At 44.5% G+C, this 20,362-nt stretch overlaps 1 protein-coding gene across 4 annotated transcripts in view; it reads left to right on the plus strand.

Annotated features, from left to right (window-relative positions):
- The window catches only part of RGS6 (regulator of G protein signaling 6), a 142,744-nt gene that overhangs the window by 108,598 nt on the left and 13,784 nt on the right, over positions 1-20,362 (plus strand). For 3 of the 4 annotated variants that reach the window (XM_057416070.1, XM_057416071.1, XM_057416073.1), the window contains 2 exons: positions 11,962-12,051; positions 19,588-19,641. In XM_057416070.1, coding sequence (XP_057272053.1) covers positions 11,962-12,051; positions 19,588-19,641 — 144 coding nt within the window. The remainder of the gene's footprint in view (positions 1-11,961; positions 12,052-19,587; positions 19,642-20,362) is intronic. The other variant, XM_057416072.1, reaches the window with a different exon arrangement.

The following is a 20,362-nucleotide window of genomic DNA, read 5'->3' on the forward strand; positions in this document are numbered from 1 at the left end:
CAGCCAGCTGGTTTGCTGGTGTCCCCCATCCTTAAGCAGCACAGCCCCTGCTCCTAGCTCTGTCTTGATTGACAGCTGTGCCAGCTATCTTGATCTGCATCACCTTTCATCATTTTAGTGCTGGACCCCTCCAGAGGCAAGCCTACCAGTTTAGCTGATTATTTTCTTCTCTTAAACAACTGTTCACTGAGTAAAATATTATGATTATCAAACCATTTTCACTGGGGAGTAAAGCAGCTTTTAATACAAGGGCCACCATCGGGAAAGGTCAGTTCAATTAAACAGTGTACTACTTAGCAGGATGTAAGCTCCCACAGGAGTTATCAGCATCATTGAACAACCAATGCGGGGCCCTGCAATATGAAACAGGCAGAGCCAGCTCTGGAAAGTAAATAGGTTTGGGTCCATATGAATGTCCTCTTTTGGCTAACGAAGCTGCTGACAGCCAAAGGAATTCATCTTTCACATGGGATCCCAGAGCTGTGAGTGTGACAATTACAGCTCATCTGTACAGCACGTTATTAGTTTTTAAACATTTCCCCCTCTCGTACCTTCCAGCATCTCCTTGCCTTCCCTGAAGTGTCTTTCTGCCTTCAGAAAGTTTTTAATTCTTTCCTCAGTGCCTTGGCATTGGGCGCTAGTATCACAAGAATGCGTTGTGTCTCCTGTAATGTTTGCTTATAGGGACTTTTACTGGTAGGCTTCAGAGCCAGGTATACTAGAGTAAGGTAAACCACATAGCTGTCTTTGGAATTACTTTCCTGTTTCCTTTATTGTTTTTTTCTTTAATAGATAAAAACAGAGTTTTAGATTCACATTCCCTTACCTGAAGGAATTCCTTTACCTTACCAGGTCTTCTTTCTGTGACAATGATTAGGGAAATTCAATTCTAATTCAGGCTCAGTTAGGGATTTTAACTGTACTGTGCAGATCCTTGGCTTAACACCAGATCAGATTTAGACCATAATGCCAAACTCTGCTCAAACCAGAAATGTACCTGGCCTATATCTGAGTCATAGAATACTTTGGGTTGGAAGGGAGATTCAAATGTCATCTAGTCCAGCCCTCCTGCTATGAGCAGGGATATCTTCAGCTGGATGAAGTTGCTCAAAGTCTTGTCCACCCTGGCCTTGAATATCTCCAGGGCTGAGGCATCTACCACCTGTCTGGGAAACCTGTTCCAGTGTTTCACCACTCTCAACATAAAAAATTTCTTCCTTAACTATAGTCTGAGATTTAAGATTTGAGTCCAGTGCATGCTTTCAGCTGCCCCAGGTGTTGGTTCAGTTTGTTCTGGACTGTGACTATACTATTTGTAAGTGATCAGTCCTCAGTTCACAGTCTGCTCCCAGTGCTGGGAGCACTGACAGAGCTTGACAGGATCCTCTTGAATTAAAAAAGAAACTCCAAGTTAAGCAAGGCTCTCTTGGAAGTAGGATTTCATATTCTAGCAAGAAGAGAAAACAAAGGGTGACTTTCTTCCACTGACTTTGTCTTTTCAAGAGTGCACAGGATGTGACAGCAAGCATATAAAGGAGTGTGTGCCTGGTGCCTATTCAGTGGGCAAAAGAACTCCTTTTGTCTAGAGCAAAATCACAGCATGGAAGGAAAGCATGAAAATAATCACCCATTGAGCATCTGTATCATTTTTCATATAAGAACTTGAAGAAATATTTTTCCTATTTTCTTAAAATCTCACCCAATCACCCCAGTTGCTGGAGGTCTGTAAAGGATGGTGGCTAAGGATGGTGGCTAAGGATGGAGAATCGAGGTAACAGCAAAGCAGCTCAGGCTGGAAATGCAGGCAGCAAGGGGACATGGGGCAAACCCAGGTGCTCTGCCTTGAAGGGAGGCTCAAGTCCACCTGAGCCAGCACTGCTCACTCCTCAGAAACCTGGCACTTGTACTACAGGAAATTAAAAGCACTGCAGTGCTGCATCCATAATGTACAGATGGATGATATCCAGGCCTGGGTATCCTGGAGGCTTTTGACAGTCTGGACCTTTTTGCGAAGGTCAGGAACTGCATGAGTGCTTCATCTTTATTCTCTTCTCCTTTGGCTTTTATTCTGTGGGACTGAAGGAGAAAATCCTTCCTTACACTGCACTCCAGTTGTCTTCTCTGTATCTGGGTTACAGTGACTGTAGAAACAGCCTTCATGTGAAGCCTCCCTCTTTCTGTGTCTTTGTTACACACACAAAAAAAATGCAAGCCCCTTCCCTTGTGGATTTCACAAAACAACCTGCAACCAAACAGAATCTAAAAACAAGAGCCCCACATATACACCCAGAAGAGCAATTGGATGACTGCAACAAAAATAGGGAAGTGATGGTGGAGGCTTGTGCTGGTGTACCTGGTGCTGTGCAAAGCAGGAAACAAAAGACTTGAAGCAGAGCTTTATGTAAGAGCAGATACTCAGTGTTATTATTTTCTTGGGGTTTTCAAAATGTACATACGCACCACACATCAGAAAGTTCTCCTTTTATCTTTTGCCTTTCATTTTTAATTTGTGGTTTAGTAATCATGCTATATGAAAAAAAACTAACATTCGGCCTTTGTCTTGCTGTTGCCTTTCTGTCTCTGAAGGCATCAGGGATCAAACTGTTTTCTAAGCTAATGCCCCTCTGTTACACATGGGTGGAAAAGGGCTAGGAAAAAGTCAGGAGCGAGCTCTGTCCTTGCACACATAGTGACAGAAGATAGCAGATCTCTCCAAATGAAAGATCATGGGAATGGGGTGACAAGAACAGTCAGCAATTCCCACAGGACAATAGTCTGCCTGTTATTCAGTGTAGCTCCTGCCAAGCTAGCTAGAACGACATGCACGAGCAGTAACAGTGCCTTATGTGCCAGACATTTCCTAACTCAAAAAAAATACCTTTAAATGGATTGCATGGGAAAGTCTCTAGCTTGCTTAAAAATTGAATTCAGCATTCAGACTCCTGGACTCTTGTGCCAGTTAGTGTGCACTGTGCTTCCTGAATGCAAGAAACAACTGCATGTCAAATGCAGAGCACTTCCTCTTCATGTGAAGGTCAGGAAGCAGCTGACACTGTTCTGTTTCTCCCAGTCAGGGAGTGAAAGTGTTTGCAAGTGCATCCTTTTCTACCTGAGAAGCCAGGACTCCAGGAGTCCACTTCTCCTGGACAATGGGTGAATGTTCTTGTGGATGAATCACAAACCGGTGTGCTGCAGGAATACTGTGGTCTTTAATTTTCCTGAGAGTTTATTATCTCTGAGAGTGTTTAACCTTCTAATTAAAAAAAAAAAAAAAAAAAGCAAAAAACCAAACAAAACCTGGAGAGATTTGTCAGCATTACATTTTGTATATCCCCTTCTCAGCCCACAGCAGGTATGACTGTTGTGTGCTGTCAGGATGGGGTTCATTGGCAAACAGTTGTAAGTTTCAATATGCATTTGTAGCTAGATTCCAAGAGCTGGAGCTCAACCATTTAAAGGCAGTCTAAGGTGGTATTGCAGCAGATATCTTACAGCCAAAATGTTGATGAGGCATGGAAGGCTTTTTATGCTGGTGGTCCCTATCTGAGCATAGCCACCTTTACTCAGAAGCTGTCTGCTGCTTGTTTCTGTAGGGCTGCATCCTGCTCTGTCACTCTCTCCTGTGGGACACAGACTGCCCCAGTGCAACAGAATTTCCTTTCTGCTGTGTGAGGGATTCTGCATGTTCCTCTCCACGGCACAACTGAGTTTTTTGGCAGGATTTTCTCCAGAGAAAACAAAAAGAGGAAGCTGCAGACAGCCCTACAGGGGTCAGGGTGTTATTCAAAAACTTATGTAGTTACTTCTCATAGCTATACCACAGCACGTATAGGAGTGAAAGAAAACAAAACGTCTTCATTGCTGCAATTCCTAGATATTGTTCGTAAAAGAGATGCCAGTCCCTCACATGCCACACGAGGTTGTCCTCTCCTCCCAGGAAAACCTGTTTACTTGGGCTTTTTGCCAGTAGCCAGGATTTGGTCCATATTGAGAGAATCAGCCTCTTAGCCACAATCATTGTTCTCAAACCCTAAAGCTGCTCATATGGCGTTAGACTCCCAGCAGCCCACTCGTGTCTCCCAGGATAGCCCTTGCTATATTTAGGACTAAATCCTCCTGCAGTTCCAGGCTGACCCCTTTGCCTCTGTAGTCCTCCTCACCGTGCCTGCCATAGGCCACCCAGCACTCCGCCTTCCCATTTGTATGTTTGAAGGTATGAAGCAAACCAGTTTTCTCATCAATTTACAGAGGAGCCAAAGCTAAATTTATGTGTTAGTTTTATCAATGCACTTTCCCACAGAAGATTTACATTGTGTTTCCAACTATGTATCTACAGGGCTAAACAAAGGATTTCTGTGTATTACTCAAAATGAGCTCTCATTACTTACAGTTATCCCTCCTGTTAAAGCTCTTTCTTACATTCCTGTGCCTTCAGCCCTGTGTAATTTCATTTGTGGCCTGAAAAGAGGTTTTATGCTTTTTAGTTTAGCAGGGAGGTTAGTCTATATTACCATATAATTATTCATCTTTTTTTTTCCCCTTTTTTTTCCCTTAGTATCAAAACCAACTTGGTTGAGTGTGAAGAAAATGCACCACCAGCTGAAACTCTGGGTGTAAATTATTATGTCTCTTAAATAACTTGAGAGTGGCCAAAAAGATATTGTTCAGATTTTCCCGAGCAGTTCATTCTCAGGTCAAGACCCTTACATGCCAGTTACCAACCTGAAATATTTCTTTTTAAATCATAAATCAAGGAAAGCCAAGTGCTCCCACAGCAGCCAGAGCACCCATTTACCCTCACCCTGCTAGATGGCACTACTGGCAGGCACCAGAAAACCTGCTGAAGGGGGCTGGTTAATGTGTGCAGGCAAGACAGCATTTTTGAGAAGTGTAAAATCCTAAATGCAGGGGCAAGAATAAGTAGATCCAGAGGCATTCTTAGCAGGCATTTGGAGCCACTACAGGGAATTGGAATAAAACCCCTGTGTTTCTCTGCTTCCTCCACCCCACTGGTGTTTTCCCATCATGTTCAGTCAGGGGAAGTGTGAAGGTCTTTTCTTCTGCAGCTTCTTACTGCTTGCCTCATCTCAACTGTGCCTGCTACTTCAGCTCCCAGAGCTGGTGCAGCATTTTTTCCTCCTTTCTCTGAAGTGCATTGTCAGTAAGACTGAAGGGCAATTGATCATAATTGATCCTAAAACCTGTTGCATTAAGGAGCAACACAAGTAACTGCTAAAGAGGAGTAGTTCTCCTTTCCTCTCTTTGGCTTTTTGGAAGACCCTGGTGGTGGTATGGTAGGGGGTCTTGCTGGTCAGGCAGGATTCCTGAGAATAGGCTGAGAAGAGTTCAACAAGGTGAATAGGATACATCTCCAAAAGCCCCTGGATACCAGGTTTTGCTGACTGCAGCATGCATGCGTGCTGGCACAGGTTAACCTCACCTCCTCTGCTGCAGATGTCCATGCAAAGTGGAGGTGCCAGCAGAAAGATATTAGGCTGCTGCCAAGTATAATTGGAAGGTGGGGCGGTCACACACTGTGTGCTCAGAGAAGCGTCTCTCTGCTTTCTCCTTCCCACGTCCTCTTTGTGCTATACACACAGCTCTTGAAAAGCAAGCCCCAGGCAGGGTCTCAACTGGCATCCGTAACCATCCTTCCAGCGAAGGCTGCAAGGTGTTCACTGAGGCAGATCTGCAGTAAATACCTCCCCAGTGCCCAGCATACAGGTAGAACAAACATTAACATTCACTGTGGTTTGCTCTTATTTATTTAGTTGTTTAATCTACTGCTTTACGTTGCTTGTGAGCTTTTCTTCTAATGGTTTTGTCTGACATTCTGCAAATCTCCCTTGGAGTTGGCCAGACGGGCAGCTGCTGGTGTTCGTGTGCTTGCAATACAAAAGGGTCTTCAAATCAGCTCTCACTAGTTTAATACCAGGTGTTGGTGATGGACTGAAGGGGTGTTCCAGAGCAATTCAAAAGATGTTAGTGGGATAGCTACGGCAAGGAGGCTTCTGACTAGCTTATGAAGGGCAAAGCAGGCCCTTGAGGCTCAAGTAAATTTCAACAGCTGTCTACCTTTAGTGTAAGTCTCCTGTAATGGGCTAAAAATGCCCTAAATGGGATACCTGTGTTTGAAACGATTCCCCCTACTTCCCATGATCAGTTAAAGCTGGTTTTAGGCACAAACAGATAAAACAAGCTCAGCAAATTAAAATTTAAGGGTTTTCTGGAATCTAACTGATGTTCAGAGCTCACAATGGCTAAAATACAGGTGGGATTAGAATTGGATCACTCCTCTCATATACATGATTCAGAGGAAAGAACCAAGATTTTCTTCTAAAAACAACTGCTCTCAGTCCCTGAGATGCACTGGGTGCCTTGTGCAAGTCAGGGGTTGTTACTATTTTTTATCATTCATTTTTTTTCCCCACATATTGTTGGGTGTTCTCAAGGTCCTTCTTGGCTCCCACCTCTGCCCTCCTCAGGGTCACTGCATTTTGACTGCAAGGGGGGAGGCAGGCTTGAGATTCCATTGCAGCACATTGATTTGAAGCAGGTGCTGCTTTGAGGCAGTTTCTGCTATCTCAACCACCTCCCACGTTCCCGTCTGGATTGCAAACTTTTTTCTTTTATTCCTCCCCCTTCCCCTCTTGTCAAGAAAATTTACAGAGCTTGTCCTTCATCACTTTCCAAAGATAGAGCTCGTGGAAGGGAAACAGCCAAGAGATGCTGAACCTTACTGGGGTTTATTTCCCTGCACTTAAGTTGTCAGCTGTCAGGGGCGGGATTTCCTGGTGGTTTCACGTATCTGTAGAAAAGGGTGTTTTTGTGATTTACCTGGCTGGTTCCTTTGTTTTCTAGTTCACAGAAGTGACAACATTTCCTCCTTTAAATTTTACTCTTTGTTCTCCTTTATGTATCTAGCAATGGCAAGTGGGATAGTTATGCTGTCTGAAGTGATACAAGGCCAGGTACAGAGAAGATGCTCAGTGGACCTTGATAGCCCTCAGGACTGCTGCATAGTTCTTGCCACCATGGAGGAGATGTGATTCAGGTGCATAAAACACAAAAGGGGTCTACCTTTTTCTCAAGAAGATACGCACTCAGATCCTGTTGCCTTGGTTCAGGGTCTGGGGACACAGTTCTGGGGATATTTGAGAGCAAATCTGCTCTGCTTGCAGCAGTTTTGTAAGGGAATTGCTCGCTTCCTGGTGACGAAATGCACTGTAATTAGAAATGCAGGTTAATGTGTCACCCTCCACGTTAGACTGACATTTCCAAATGTGCATCTGTCCTCTCAGGGAAGCACCAGTACAGCCAGCATTCATCAACAGCACACTGTGTGAAGGACTAAGTGACTGGTCAGCTCAAAAAGCCAGCTCGCCAGGGCTTGCTCGCACATGTCAAGTCAGTCCCTGTCTCCACTCGCAGCTGCCACTGCAGTGGCCTGAGATGGCAGCTTGGTGCTCAGAGATAGCTGGCAAGGCTGCGGGGGAGACCAGTGGGACGTGTGATGTCTGTCAGCTCCTGGCCATATCTTGAAAGACATTTTTTCTTTCCCCCTCTGCTTTCTATTTGGCTTTAGAAGCAGGGTGCTACCTTCTTTAATGGTTTACTAGATCACTTGGACAATTCTGTTATACAACTGTTTTACATTTTTGCTTTTGCAATTTGACTCCCTAAAGGATTGCTGTCTTGAAGCTAGAGCCGGGAGCCAAGAGTCTGAGCCATACCCGAGAAGCAGTACTCAGCAATAGCTGGGAGATGCCGCACTGTCTAGATGTAATGTATCTCCTGCTGTTGTGCAGGTGTGGCACAGGAACTTCCCATGGCACTTACAAAGAAGTGTCACAGTGATAATTCTGGCCAGATTGCTCACACTGCAAGAGGCTGTAATGTCCATAGCTGCAGCTGTGTCATTAAAAATTACACAAGTAGTGCACTTGCTTTGTGTATTCAGGAAGCCAGTAACAATGAGCTCTTTACCCTCTAATAAAGAACTTTACAAAATGATGAGTTCTCTCAGCATAAGGATGGGAAGTCTCAAATTTCTTGCCAGCAGTGTCAGGTATGTCAGGGAGTGTGCATGTATATACAGTGCATTTCTAGAGATGCTGGCTGCAGTTGGAGAGTTCAGTCTTTTGGTGAGGTTATGCTCCCTCTCCACCATGTGATAAAGAGGAGGAGCAAAAGCAGCTTCTCAGTAAAATAAGATGTGAGAGACCAGTGGGTCACAATGACCAAGTGAGTTAAAAATCCATGATAGAAGGGGACAAGCCAATTTGCACAAATTGCATAGAGCAGCTAAGTCCATGCACACACCTCTGTTGATATGCTCTGTTCTCAGGCTTCTGCAAAGAATAAGCTCAGTTCATAGAATCATAGAATACGAGGTTGGAAGCAGCCTCCAGGATCATCTGGTCCAATCTTTCTAGGCAAGAATGACCTAGACTAGATGTTCCTACATCCTGTCCAGCCAAATTTTTAAAACGTCCAGTGTTTGGGAATCCACCATGTCCCTGAGGAGATTATTCCAATGGCTGATTGTTCTCATTGTGAAAAATTTTCCTCTTGTGCCCAGTTGGAATCTCCCCAGGTCTAACTTGTGCCCATTACCCCTTATCTTTTTCATGTGACTCCTTGTAAAAAGGGAGCCTCCATCTTCTTTGTAGTCACCCTTTAAATACTGAAACATGGTGATAAGGTTTCCTCTGAGCCTTCTTTTCTCAAGGCTGAACAGATCCAGCTCTCTCTCTCTCAGACTTGCCTCACATGGCAGGCTTCCCAGTCCTTTGATCATCTTTGTGGTCCTCCTCTGGACCCTTTCCAGCATGTCCACGTCTTTTTTGTGTAGTGGGGACCAAAACTGAGCACAGTATTCCAATTGCTAGATCTCCAGTAGCTTTCAATGTATTTATAAAATGAGGAACTGCTAAATGCTAGCTGTAAATTCTCCCTAGAAAGCTGCATTTTAGAAAGTATAGCAGAAAATAGCTTGGTGGCGAAGAACAGTGTAGGCTAAAGATCAAAACAAATGTCCTAGCCACTGGCGTTTCCTGTCCTGCAGCTAGTTTTGTTGTGTAACTGGGCTGAACACACACTGCAGCCACAATTTTAGCAGGAACCTTCATGGTGCAATCTCAGCGGGGATTTTGGCTGCAGCAATGTAAGCTGTCCTGTACTGTTGCAAATTGGAAGGCAGGCTTTGCTGACCTGAGCAACTGGCTCAGACTTCCAGTAGGTGCTTCGAAAAGGCAGTGCTGTAAAATAAATGATCAGAGTATCATTCGTGCCTCCAGTCCAGAGCTTTTTCAAAGCAAGCCCTTTGAATTCTAAGCAGTGAAGTCTGCTTCTGAAGCTATGCATGTCCCTCGCTTCCCCTATGCCGAGCCTTCTTTCTTCATTAGCATTCAAAGCCTAGGGATAGTTATTCCCTGTTTGATTACATCTTTGGTGAACCACTGAAAAGTAGCAGTGTTGCTGTTCAGTGATTCCAAGATGTGAAAAGCAGAGAAAATGTTTCATTCCAATTAGCTAATCACAGTGGCAGTTGGGCTGTGGGTGTGCAATAGTCCTGTTTCTCAGGGAAGGGCTTCAGTTAAGAAGTCAGCTTGTGGTTTATTTCATCTCAAGATCGAAGTAATTTTTTCCCCTTCACACAGCCAGATGTTGAATTTACACTGTTTTAAGGTCAAACATGTGAAGTCGTCTTGACATGAACAAGAATGATAGTTGTCACTGGCGTGCTGGCAGGTTGTATGGCCAGCCTGGAGTGTTCTCCTTGGCCTGCAAACAGCTCATGTGACCTGTCTGTGTGGCGATGGATGTTATTTTCAGAAGATTGTTTTTCAGAGCAAGCTCAGTTGTCTGACCACAGATAAAGAAACCACTTGGAGTCCAAAGGCACTGAAAAACCAACAATAAAATACATGTCTATCAAAAAGTTAATTGAAGTACGTCTGTCACCCACCACCTTACCCACAGCACCTTCCTGCACCCCTCAGCACTCCCTTCCATCAGCAGCCTTCATGTACTGGTTGCTGCAAGGGAGGACCGCTAGGAGGAGGAGAGCTCTGGAAACCCATCAGGCTCTTTGCTGTTAATGGGCTACACGGTGGCTGCCTTACTTACTCATCAGTGTCCTCATAGTCCTGGAAGAGGAAGGAAAAAGATTTTCAGGTATATAGTCATGTGGGTTTTTTCATTAGGAGGACATGGAGTCTAACAGTACCTGTTAAAAGGTAACAATACAGATGAACTGGTTGCAATAATCATAATAAATCAACCAAATCCTTAATTTCTCCTAGATGAAGTATTTGAAAGAAGAGCTGATATTGAAAATCCTTATTCACACCAAGGAATAGAAACTTTTTGACTACCATATCCATTACATACATTATTTTCCCTCTCCTTGTCTTAATGCATACTTGGCTCATTCTGTCCTGAATAAATAAAGCAAATGACCCACAGCTGGGTGTGAAATGTCAAGGCAGTGCTGTAGGTGAGAAGTATGAAGATATGCCCTCCCTTGTGTTTTTCTGCAGCAAGGAAGGGTGACAGTTGCTAAATTGCATTATTTGAGCATTTCTATTGCAAAATCTTGTGCCACCCTTCAGCTAGATAGTGCTACACAAATGAGAACTGTCAGGTCTAAAAGCAAGTATGGAAATTAACCAGTAAAAATTGTTCTATACCAGGTTCTAGCTCAAAGGATACCTTTATGCTGTGTTGTAGGAAACCCAGTGGCAGTTATGCCCCTCTTAAGACTATACTGAATAGTGCAAGAAAGCTGAATTAAGCAGTTCTTCTGTGTATAGACAGGTCATCACTAATTACCCACGATGGCGAAGATAAGGGAATTCTGCTTGGCTTGTTAACACTGTGAAATAACCTATGCAACTTCAGTCTGGTTTGGCTGTTCTAAAGTTTCATGTGCAGTGTCTTTAGGGCAGGAGAGAATATTTCACATTGTGTAAATCAGTACAAATAAAATTGCTCATTAACTCTATAAAAGTGCTTCCCTGGGCAAAGTCTAAGAGAAACACCCAGGGTGCCTGTTTTTCTCTTGAGTTCCTTTAGTGTGTTCTCAGTCATTATTTGGTCAAAGTATTTTGATTTTGTTTTGTTGGTGTTTGGGGTAATATCTATTGCAAATCCAGGGACAATTAGAAGAAGAACTGATTGTTAAGGGATTATCAGCAGGAAAGCAAAACTAAGCAAGGAAATAGGCAGGAAAAGGGCAGGCATTAAGTTCTGCCACAATGAAACACCACTTTGTAAGTTTGAAGCTGCACATAGTAAGTGCTCTCATAGCAAACTGGAAACAGCAGTTTGACTTGCTAGGAGAAGAAAAGAGCCTATGAAAGGGACTCATCTAACATAACTTTATGTATATGTTATAGCCATCCACATCTGATCTAGTTGTATAACCACCCTGCATAGTCACCAGAAATACAGGCTTTTTCAGGATGTTAACAGGTTGGCTTACTTTCAGTATATATATCTTCAGTGGAGATGAAATGTGCCCAAGTATCAGCTCTCCTCTGTGAACAGGAAGGGAGTTCAAGATCTGTGAGTGGTAAAATGAAACCTAATCTGTGGGATGATTTCTGGTGTTTGTTTCTTCCTTCTTGAGACATCCCAGTAGTTTCAGCCTGGCTAGACACCTGCTTATAATCTGGGGGCTTCAGAGAGTAACACTGATTACTAAATAGTGTGTGCCAGTTTGGGGGGTGAGGGCCATCTCTTTGTTTTGTGGTCGTACAGCCCCAGGCACAGCAGGGTCCTGCCCCAGGATGGATCTCCTGTACACTGCCACAACACAGATAATCAATAATAGCAGACTTAATTAGAACTTTGATCGGTCTCTCTTCCTTCTAATTCGCTGTGTTTTAAATGCATGTGATGTCTAAACGAGGTTTGATAACAATTCTCTGTTTCTCATTTCCTTCCATCCCATAGGAGCACATTTACAAGCTGATGAAGAGTGACAGCTATGCGCGCTTCCTCCGTTCAAACGCTTACCAGGATTTATTGCTGGCAAAGAAGAAGGTATCTGTTGGAAAGGACGTGCTTGCATCTCTTAACACTTCTTGATTCTTGCCTGCTGCTTGCTGATAGTGTGAAAATGAAAATATTGTTTATTTCTTTTTTTTTTTTCTTTATTTAAGAAAGAAATGAGCACTTTTTGTTTTCTTCACTGGGGGCACAGGGTACCGCGTCTGTATGTACAACCTCAATGTGAGTTTTGGGGAAAACATGGTGACCCAAGGTATAAATATGGAAAATGTTTGTCTTGCACAGCTGTTGCCCAAACTCAGTGCAGGCAATTCAAATTGTATTGCCTTTTCCTCATGACAAAGATGGTGTCTGGTATGAGAAGCAGAACCCAGCAATTATTCATTACTGGTCCAAATTTCACCCATTCTGGTTCTCACATCCTTAGCCTCACCATGTGATCTTCCCTTTGGATGCCTTAACTATAGACCCCTGAAGTGATTCCCATGCTCCTTTTCTCCCTTTCCTTTGCTTTTGGCTCCCCAGAGATATTTCCTTTTCCTTGGAGATGAGAACTCCCATGCAGTAATAGAGAAATCCAGCCACATTGTCTTACAGAAGAACTGAGTTTGAGCTCTTCTTAGCCTGTTTGGTTTCTTCATGTGCTCTGCCAACACCATGTTTCTGCCAGGAACCCCCAGGTCAAGGTAGGAAGGGAGTGGTTAGATAGTTACGTCAGCTCCTGTCAAAGTGTCCCTTCTTTCTGAAGGAGCTGGGAGATAAGCTACTTGATCTCTGCAATTGTGGCTGTGTTCAAATGCTTTCTGCACCTCCTGACTTATTCCCATTAGTTTGTGTGTCCTTCTGTGTGCATGTGCATGCATGTACATGTGTACATGTCCCACTTACGTTTGGCTTCCATGACTGTACACAAACTGACTGCCGACTCCTGCAGCCTGAGTGTGTGGTTTCCCATCAACATCTTCCCTGCTGTTTTTCTGTTGCATTCTCTGTGTGCTGCCAAATTACATTGCATCGGCACAATACAATGAAATCCCAGTGGTATTTTTGTCCTGATTGTCATTGTGTGCCCTAAAAGCATGCATATGGTAACAAAAGGAGACAAACCCCCCTCTTTGCTGTGCATGGGACTACTGGCAGGTGGATTAAGGGAATGTAATGAGGTCAGCCATTGATCATCTGTTTCAAAATCTCTGGTTTGAGACAGCATAAACCAGTGCTGCTTACATTTGGAAACGTTAGATCTGGCTTAGAGTTCAGAGGCTGTGGGGAAAGAAGGAGGTGCAAGGCAAAGCCCTTTGATGGTAAAAAGCATAAAAACCTTTGCCATTTTCCTGTCTCTATCAGTTAATTGTTCCCCTTTCCCCAAAACTCCATTGAGCCCATGAAGGTTCATGTGCCTAAAATCAAGAGAGTTTTCTTCTCCCAGCTGAGCACATTCAAACTGGAGGGTGGTTTAGGGGGGGGAGGGTTTGCAATCCTTGTTTACTGTCAGATCAAGCCCTGCATGTGACAGTATGATATCCTCATCCCCCTGCAAACTGCCAGAGGAGCAGGTTTTGGTGTCATGTTAACACAGCCATGAAAGTAAGAATCAAGTTTCTTTTCAAAGGAGCTGTGGGTGCATGAGTAAACATGGCAAGGCACAAAAAAAGGCAGGAGTAGATCTGTGCAGATGCATTGTTCACCAGGCTTCACACAATGCGGATAGGGAGTTGATACTACCCCAGAATCTGTGACGCTCTTTGCAATCACATTGCATTGTGTTGTGCAAGCGAACATTTTGGAAACAGTTTATGTACAAGAGATGTTGAGAGAAAGAACATGAAGTTTCTGTACTCCTAGCTGCATGGTAAGACTTTTGTTGCAGCTTTGAGAGGCATCCCTTTAAAATTCCTCTAAATAGCTGCAACGGGAGGGAAGGAAGAGAGAAGCCTGCGTAGATGAAGGATTTGGTTTAAAGCCTGCATAAAAAGCCCTGGATTCACTGATGTGGGGAGAAATTCACTGCAGTTGCTTAAGACTTGATGGGTATATCTCTCTGGGGCATGAATGTGTCTTGTCCCAAAGATATTATCTTAACATTGCCTGGATAGCACAGTGATATGGCTTAGCCTTACTTTTATTACTGAAAATAAGTTCTGTCAGAAGCACAGCATGGTAAACTTGGGCTAAAGGAGCTGCTTGCACAAAGCAAATGAACCTCACTATGGCTTGAGATTTATACATGAATATTTTGTGGAAAAGTTTATGTCAGTTGGGATCTTTTGCCCTCCAGCAGTGGGTTGTGGCAAGGTGAGAGGGCAGGATAAAGGGAAAAGTTGACTGTGTGACTGGAGCCACAAAATCCATGTACTTCCCCTGGTTTCCCCACTTACTTTCTTGTGTGACCTTGGGGAAAAGAAAGTTCAACTTTGCATACCTCATATCCTCTTCTCTGTTGAATGGGAATGATATTAGCAACCTGCACAGTGGAGAGGTGGCAAGGCTTGATTAGTGCCTCAAAACATGCTTGACATTTTTGAGATTTGTGAGATACTGTAGGTTTGAAGAGTTACTTTTTTTCCACACTGTACAGTAACCACAGATGTGGGAGCTTTCCCTCCCTGCTCTGGGAGAGCAGTAATGGAAGGCAGGAAGGGAGGAGAAGTTATGGGTCAGGACTGAGATACAATGATGGAATTATGAGGGGGGGGACCAGGGAGGATAAAAGGAACATATTGTTCACACCACTAACTGATGCAAGACAGTGGACGTAGCCTGCGTACAGACCAGCATACATGATTTCTTAATCCATTTTAAACTATTTTTGCCTTTCTTCCCAGTGTCATTATTACAAATAACCACAGCATTATTGGCCTCAATCCTGCAGATTCATGGTGCTCAGCAGGGAACATGAGGTTGGCCTCCAGCAAGGGTGTGATTGGAAGCAGTGAGCTTCAGAGGGGGAAAGCTGGGTGTAGCTCCCTGCCTCACACAGAGGTCCTCCTCCCCTGCCAGGCTGGAGAAGAGGAGGGATGAAGGAAGAGCCCTGTCTTCAAGAGGAATGGCTGTACACCCGGCCTGATTCAAGCTCTGTGCCTCCATGCCCAGTCTTCCCCCTGCAGCAGGTAGAAATCATGAGGCTGCTGAAAGCGGTCAGCTCAGTGGTGAAGAACTATCCAGATGGTGCTGAGATCCCAACCAACTCATTGTGGTTCATCTGTGTATGTGTGCAACACGCCCCACTTGTGCTGGGCAGTCAAGTGTTGACCTGCATGTAGATAATGCACGTTGCTGCAGACTACAGCAGGTAATCACCACTGCGCTGCCACCTAGCCCTCCTCCATGGTAGCCAAAATAGTGGCTGGCTGTCCTTAGACAGCAGCAAACCTCAGAATAAGTGCCATGACAAACCTCCTTACTCAAGGCAAGGAGGTGTTCAAGTTGGGTGATGTGACTGAAGAGCCAGGGTTTATTCCCTGGGGAAAGAGCAGCATAGATGAGTGAATGCACCATGAAAGGGGCTGCACAGGAGCTTTGTTAATGGTGAAGGAGCAGCCAGACACACGCTCTGTTAGTTATTTTTGAGGAGAAGGAGAGAAGGGAACAGAGAAGACCTCAAGGCACTTCTCATTATTCCCTGTAAAGGTGAAAAAATGACATGGGTGGGCATCTCTGCATTAGCTGAAGCAGCAGCTGAGCTGTCACAGCACCAGCATTCATGTCAGCCTGGCACAGGATGGCTTCCCATGATCCAGCCCTGCCCACAGGCAGGGGAGCATCCTGAAAAGGCTGTTGTAGCTGCAGTGCAGATGGGCTGCAAAGCCATGGGAGTGAGCCCCCTCACACTGGTGGAAGAGAAGGTTGGTTTTGCTTGGTTTAGAGCATTGTTTTCCTCTCCAGCTGGTTCAGAGAAGGGTGAGTTTTCCGTGGTCCTGCACAAAAGGGCACAAAACATGCAAAATACTGTTCCAGCCATTTGGTAGCACTGTACATGCCCTTTGCTTTCTTGCTTTGCACTGGTGTACATGTGTACAGGGAAGGAGAAAGAGATTTTTGCAGATCTGCAGTGCAGAAGAACAAGTTTCTGGATGTATTTTCCAGCCCCTTTTCATATCCCTGGCAAAAAGTGTCAGCAAGACAATGTCTAGGAGCTTCATGCCATGAGGAACAGGCTCCATTTTCAGCATAAACCTTTTGAAGCATTGCTTTTATCCAAATCCTTTGTCCTGACTGCTTTATACTGTCAGGAAGGTTCCTACTACAGATTCTGTTCCCATCTCGGTCCCGTCAGGGCACACATGACCAGTTTGATTCAGTGGCAGGACTTGGCTTGAGTGTTATAAAGATGCTGAGCAATTTTCTTATAATTACTTTTAATAATCATTGCCAGCTGGTTGTCATAAGTTTTTTTTTCTACTTACACTGCTCTGTGCCAGCAGAATCTACACAAAGGAACTTGAAATTGGGATGGCTGGGTAAATAATTAATCATGGAAAACAGGAAAATTTGGAGAAGACAGTCAATAATTACAGAACAGCTCCTAAGGGGTGAAATCTATTTTTCTGCACCTACCTGATCTGAGAGGTTTTAATCTGCAGCAGGGGTGGTTGTTTCCATCTTTATCCAAATGCACACATCCAGAAGCACCTAGGAGGACTGCTTGACCTGGCACACACACATTTCTCTGCCTTTCCCTTCGCAGTCGCAGTGTGTTTGTGCAAACACAGCTGTGGTGCTGCAGCAGGCACAGCCCTGGGGTCCTCAGCCTTGTCAGACAGGACCCCGGATATGTTCACAGGACTGAGAAGGGTCTGATTCAGTCTCTTTTCGTGTTTTCACTTTATTTTTACATTTCCTTCCTCTGCTGTGCATGCGGCCACACTCCACACCTCCAGCCGCACTGGAGGGATGCGGGAAGACGGTTACCTCCGCAGCAGGCTGCCAGCCACGCAGTCTACAGGCAAACAGGCAGGAAGAGCCGGGGAGCTGTGCAGCCAGCACCCACACCCGCTGCCATTTAAACTGCTCAAACCAGCTCATCACTCTGCAGCCAGCCTGCCTCAGCTGCTTCTTATTTTACTAGAAAATGTCACGCTTTGACTCAGAGCTAGATGCTATGGGGATGAGCTTTCCACGCATCCAGCTGGTCCTAGCCCGCCATTCCTATGCCAAATGTGCAGGATTACTGCAGTCTGTGCTTGCAAGGCGCTCTGGTGGGATGCTATCAGTGCTCTCTGTGCCTGCTTCCCCACACGTCTTCAGCTGTCGTAGGGAAGCAGCCTTGTGAGTGTCCCCCCGTGCTAGAGGAGCTCTCACAAACCCCAGCAAAGTGCTCATCGTCTTTGGAGACCACCGTCCTGCCTTCCTGCTGGGTGGGAAGCTGCATCACCTTGCAGGTAGCAAAACCAGAGACACTAAATTTTGACAGCAAGTGCAGGCGCTCAATGTAGTCTGTTTTCAGCAGCTCACTTTTTTTGCATGGCAAATCTCTACTTAAAATGCAGTCAGGCCAGATGTTGATTTTCAGCCTACTGCAATGGGATGCCGTAGACTCCAAGCGCCTTGCTCCCCACAGAAGTCTTGCAGAACTTTTTGTCTTTTCTTTAGGTGCTTCTTCTCCTGGGTGAAATTGTGCCTTTAATTTGGCTGCTGGTAGGTCTTCCCACTTCTGCAGCAGTCCAGCGCAGAGGCCAGCTCATGGCTGTGCACTACTGTCCTCAGTCCTGCTCGTCCTGACATGTTCAGCCAAGGCAGTAGGATTTCAGCAATTCTCTGTCACCTCTGCCAACCCAGGGTGCAGAGACACCTCTGAGGCTTCTTCAGAGAGGGGATCTGTGATGCTCTGAGAACTTGCACTGTTGCCATGCTCAGCAGAAGAGCGAGGCTGACATTTCTTTTCCCTTTCCTCCCACATGCAGGGAGAGGCAACTAACCCCTGGCTTAGTGCATGATAAGTACACTTTTGGGGAGCATTGGACTGGGTACGTTACTGCTTTTCTGTGAGACAGGAAGCCTGCTTTGTTGCTTGGTACATGCTCCAGGACCCTGGCTCCACTGTCAGTGGCTAAAATGCAGTTTTCACTTTTGGTTCGGCTTTTGGGACATCAGAGCTGGTGGTGTGTCATCCTCAAATGGTTATAAGTGGGGAGGTTGCTTGACTCTTTCTTTTGGACAAAGAATATTGCTTTGGACAAAAATATTTGCTTGTCTTAGAAGAGTCTTATGTTCTATTCTCCTCTCTGGTGATGCAGTGAGGAGAATTAGCCCCATCTCTACCTGGTATGCTTCAGACTAACCTTGTAGACATCAGAGAGCTGTGGCAGCTGTGTTGAACATGCAGAAGCATCAAAAGGCTTTGCCTAGACTCACATACACAAGTACTCATCCAATTTTTCTTTTCCTTACATCTTCTCTTTCTGATTTTTGCACTGGTAGTTTGTCCTGGGGTTGTTACTGCAGCTACATCTGTGGCATATGATAGGACATGTAGGTGCCTCTGATGAACACCTCCAGTGCAATGCTTATTTCCAGTGCAGTGTCAAGCACCACCATTGCTTTGGCTTTCCTCTATATGTAGCTCCTTATCCCCCTTGCTGCAGTTTTACTTTCATCTTATCACCTCCATTTCACTGGCTCACCACATTAAAGTAAGTTTCTCTTCTGGAAATCAGCAGTGACCACAGCTTTGTGACTGCAATGAGCTTTCCTTCATGTTACTGAGATTCTTCTCTATAACATTTTTTTTTCTCTTAGATATTCCAGCAAACATGCCAATAAACTATTTAGTTCTTCCCTGTTAGTGACAATTACATCTCCCTTGTGCCAAGTGAATGAAGCGCTGCAGTGAGCAACCTTCTCAGGGATATGTTAATAAAGCCATGATGCACACGCTTGTCTTCTCACAGTGAAATTGAATGTTTTCTTGCATATGAATAGTCCTGTACTCCAGATACAAAAATACCAGTGCCCCAGATCTGCCTGTATCTTTCTGTGACCTTTCACAGGCATACCTATGCTTTGATATAGCCAAAATTACTGGAAATGTGCTTCTGCCTTCTGGATAAATGGAGAAGTGTAGATTCCCTGGCAATGAGTTCAGTGGTGGTTTTCCTCCAGCACTGTATTCACTCACACTTTGCTCTTTAATACTTTAAAAGTTGCTGTGGTTTTTTTTCTATCTCTCTAAACCAAGTGGATGGGAGCCTCCAATCAGTTGTTTGGCAGATGTTAACCAGAATCAGAGGTCCCAGCTCAAACAGCCACAGAAGGAAAATTCAATGAACAAGAAATCAATACCAATAGCTGTGAGACACAGCAATGCACAGACCTGTTTGAACTGATCAAAAAACTCACAGGAGAAAAGGTGACATTCTCCTAGAGTAGAAGTAGCGATGTCTCTCATTCTTTAAGGGGTTTTGGTTTCTTATGTTTGCTCTTGCAAACATTGATTTCTGCTTTTTACATTTCTTTACAACATTTTCCCCTAGCTGCTTCTTTATATTTTGCTGCTGGTTTGAAAAACTGCATTTAAGCTGAAGGGTTTTCTTCTGTATTTTTTTTCTCTGCACTTTTTTCCCTGTTAAGCCAGAGAATGAGCAAGGTCGTAGAACTTCTCTAGAAAAGTTCACTCGCAGTGTGGTAAGTTCCTTTTCTTTTCCCTCCTCCCTCTCCTCAGAGCTTCATTTTCAGTTGGGGGGAATGTGGATGCTTGACTTTTTATTTCATCCTTTATTTTTGCAACTAGCATTTTTGCAGCTTCTTTTTTAATACTGTAGCTCATCTAAATTGTAGCTGTAAAGAAGGGGGGAGGTGGGTGGGCAGGAAGCAGAATTCCATAATGTTCATTCTAGCTTATCATCACTGCAAAAGCAGATTGACTTTTGTCTAGAATTAAATGCAAGGTTGCCTTCTTGCTGTGCTCCCACTACAGTAATTGTTGTGGCTTTTTCCTTGCGCAATGAAGTAGAAGAGCATGGTTCTCATAGCGCCATTGCAGCAGTATCCATATGGTTGTATAGTGCATGGTTAATGATACCATATGCATATACACATCCATATCCACCCACAGCACTGCAGCTGCTTCCTCCATTGCCCCCCTCTGTAAATGCTTATGTAAATAGTGATGAGCAATACCCTTTGACTAGTTCATGATGCTGATACCAGAAACTGAGTACAGTAACAGTAAGATGACACTGTTAAACCTTTATGTAAGTGGACAGTGGGATCTCAAGGGCAGTCAACAGATGTCCTTTCCTCTCTTGTCCTTTACCAGTGTCCAAACTCCAGACAGTCCTTCCAGGTGGAGGAAGCTGGTCCAGCTGGGAGGGGATGCTGCAGCACAGGGCAGCATTGGGCATCT

Source organism: Pezoporus wallicus, unplaced genomic scaffold (genome assembly GCF_028554395.1).
Source record: "Pezoporus wallicus isolate ANWC-B61680 ecotype Strahan unplaced genomic scaffold, APGP_CSIRO_Pwel_v1 scaffold_2146, whole genome shotgun sequence".
In the NCBI taxonomy this organism is placed as follows: Eukaryota; Metazoa; Chordata; class Aves; order Psittaciformes; family Psittacidae; genus Pezoporus; species Pezoporus wallicus.